Source organism: Halyomorpha halys, unplaced genomic scaffold (assembly GCF_000696795.3).
Source record: "Halyomorpha halys isolate HHAL.00 unplaced genomic scaffold, Hhal_1.1 Scaffold106.1, whole genome shotgun sequence".
NCBI classification, from domain to species: Eukaryota; Metazoa; Arthropoda; class Insecta; order Hemiptera; family Pentatomidae; genus Halyomorpha; species Halyomorpha halys.
Genome location: NW_027111449.1, coordinates 1,645,558 through 1,647,635, shown reverse-complemented (window position 1 = coordinate 1,647,635; position 2,078 = coordinate 1,645,558). Strand labels below are relative to the sequence as shown.

Sequence of the window (2,078 nt, the reverse complement as noted above, 5' to 3'; positions counted from 1 at the left end):
CCCCCCCGACAAACTTCTCCAATCATAGTTATATAGTTAGTATATACTATTGCAGTAGTTGTTTATCATTAACATAAAAAAATTGTTGATATTTGGAATCTTTTCCATTCAGTTGTATGTTGAGCAAATTCAACTTATAACAATAAAGTTAAAGTATTTCCTATATTATATTTCCTAACATGTACATGTAAATTAAATCTAATTAAATATAATTTACATTTAAATCACATTACTTCAAAAATTACTTATATAGTATCCCAATGTCACTCAATGAAGAAAATATAACTTTTTTTTAAATTTATATATTTATTCAGACCATACATTTTCATTCTTAAAATTCTTCTTGTTCTTATAACATCATTCTAAACTTACTGATTCCAGTTGTGAAAATTCACTAATATTATTTTTCTACGGACTTACACTATATTGATTGAAATAATGCATATTTTCTATGATAAATTTTCATGTAGCTGATTGAAAAAATATATCACCATGTTGGTTAATACCCTCTTCTTAGTACACAAGTTTGAATATATTTAAGGTTAAAATGTGGCCGGCCACCCTTGGTGTTTTTCAGACTGCTAAAAATGGAGCTATAAGTTCAAAGAACCAGGATGGAGTTTTTCTAAAAGGGTTAGGTTAAGAATGGGGCTCATTTAGTCTTTGTGAGATTATTTTGGTAGCTGGTTTACTGGCCTCCACAGAAAACGTTGTGAGTTTGTAGTCGCATACAAGATGATGAGAATTTTCTAATCACTGAAGAAAACCATTCATCAATGCCTTCATAAATAGATCTGAGGAAGCAATGTGAATGGGGAAATAGTCCAAAACAACATATTAATTTTTGAAGTATGCAGTAAAATTTTGATGGAAACATTCCAGAGAAGTCTGCTAGACAAAGGCTTACTGATAATCAATTACATTGCATAGTTATATATTAATTTTATTGTTAAAATAAAATTCTAACTCCATACACTTGTGTGGTTTGGTAGAAAGGTAGCTGTAGTAGTGCCTTATCTATAAACTTTAAAATAAGATTATAAGTAATTTTAGGTTGGCTGATCAACTTATATCCCTTTTTGTGAACTGGTGGTAAAGGCACTACCATAATCGAACACTTTTATTTCTATCATACAAACAATATAGGATGGAGAACCATTTATTTTAATATTTTTTCTTTTTCCAACCTACTACTTTCCACTTCTTTATTTGCTCATTGAAGACTTTTGTACATAAAAGTTCAGGCAGTGCAATTACAGAGAGTGACTAATAGATAAAAATTTACAAAAATGAAAATGAAAATGTTGTAAAAAATATTAAAATTAAACACTTAGATACCAGTTAAGTATTGAAAATTATTTATCTTAAATACTTACCTATTTATGGTGATTTTTTTTTTAACTATGTACATTTCCAATTTACATTTAAGTATATTTCTTTCATAAAAAAAAAAAAAATGTGTAATTCAAAACTACAACAATCACTATAACTATATGCATTTTCATTTGATGGTTCAATCTCTCATTTGACATACATGATATATCATTTTTCTTCCAGGTTCCAATACTGGGTCAGGCTTGGAGATCTTGATACATCATCTGATAGGGATGACAGTAAACCTGTAAATTTTCGAGTAATAAAAAAGATAATTCACCCTCAATATAATGACAAACATGTGTACCATGACATAGCACTGTTTGAGTTGGAATCTGAAGCTACACTTGATAATTATATCCGCCCGCTCTGTCTTCAGTCTAGCAAGGAGAAGGAAAGTGAAAGATTCTTGGCATCTGGCTGGGGACATACTGAATGGGGTAAGTCGCAGAGTATAAATTAAATCCAAAATGAAAAACAATAGTTGCTGTATACATAGAATTAATTCATTGCTGTTAAACAAAAAAACTCATATCATTATTTGGTGATGTATATTTTTTGGGAGAAAATGATTCAGACACAATGGAAGTACATCAGTGTTATTAATTGCAACTAAAAAAATATAAATAAATATTGAATAAATATAAATAAATAATATGTTTAGATTTCCCAAGAGGGAGATAGGTAAATATTAGTTACTCAAT

At 28.8% G+C, this 2,078-nt stretch overlaps 1 protein-coding gene across 1 annotated transcript in view; it reads left to right on the top strand.

The window, feature by feature from the left end:
• The window catches only part of LOC106677623 (ovochymase-1), a 27,497-nt gene that overhangs the window by 19,749 nt on the left and 5,670 nt on the right, over positions 1-2,078 (top strand). Inside the window, exon 15 of the mRNA XM_067049434.1 lies at positions 1,558-1,814. Coding sequence (XP_066905535.1) covers positions 1,558-1,814 — 257 coding nt within the window. The remainder of the gene's footprint in view (positions 1-1,557; positions 1,815-2,078) is intronic.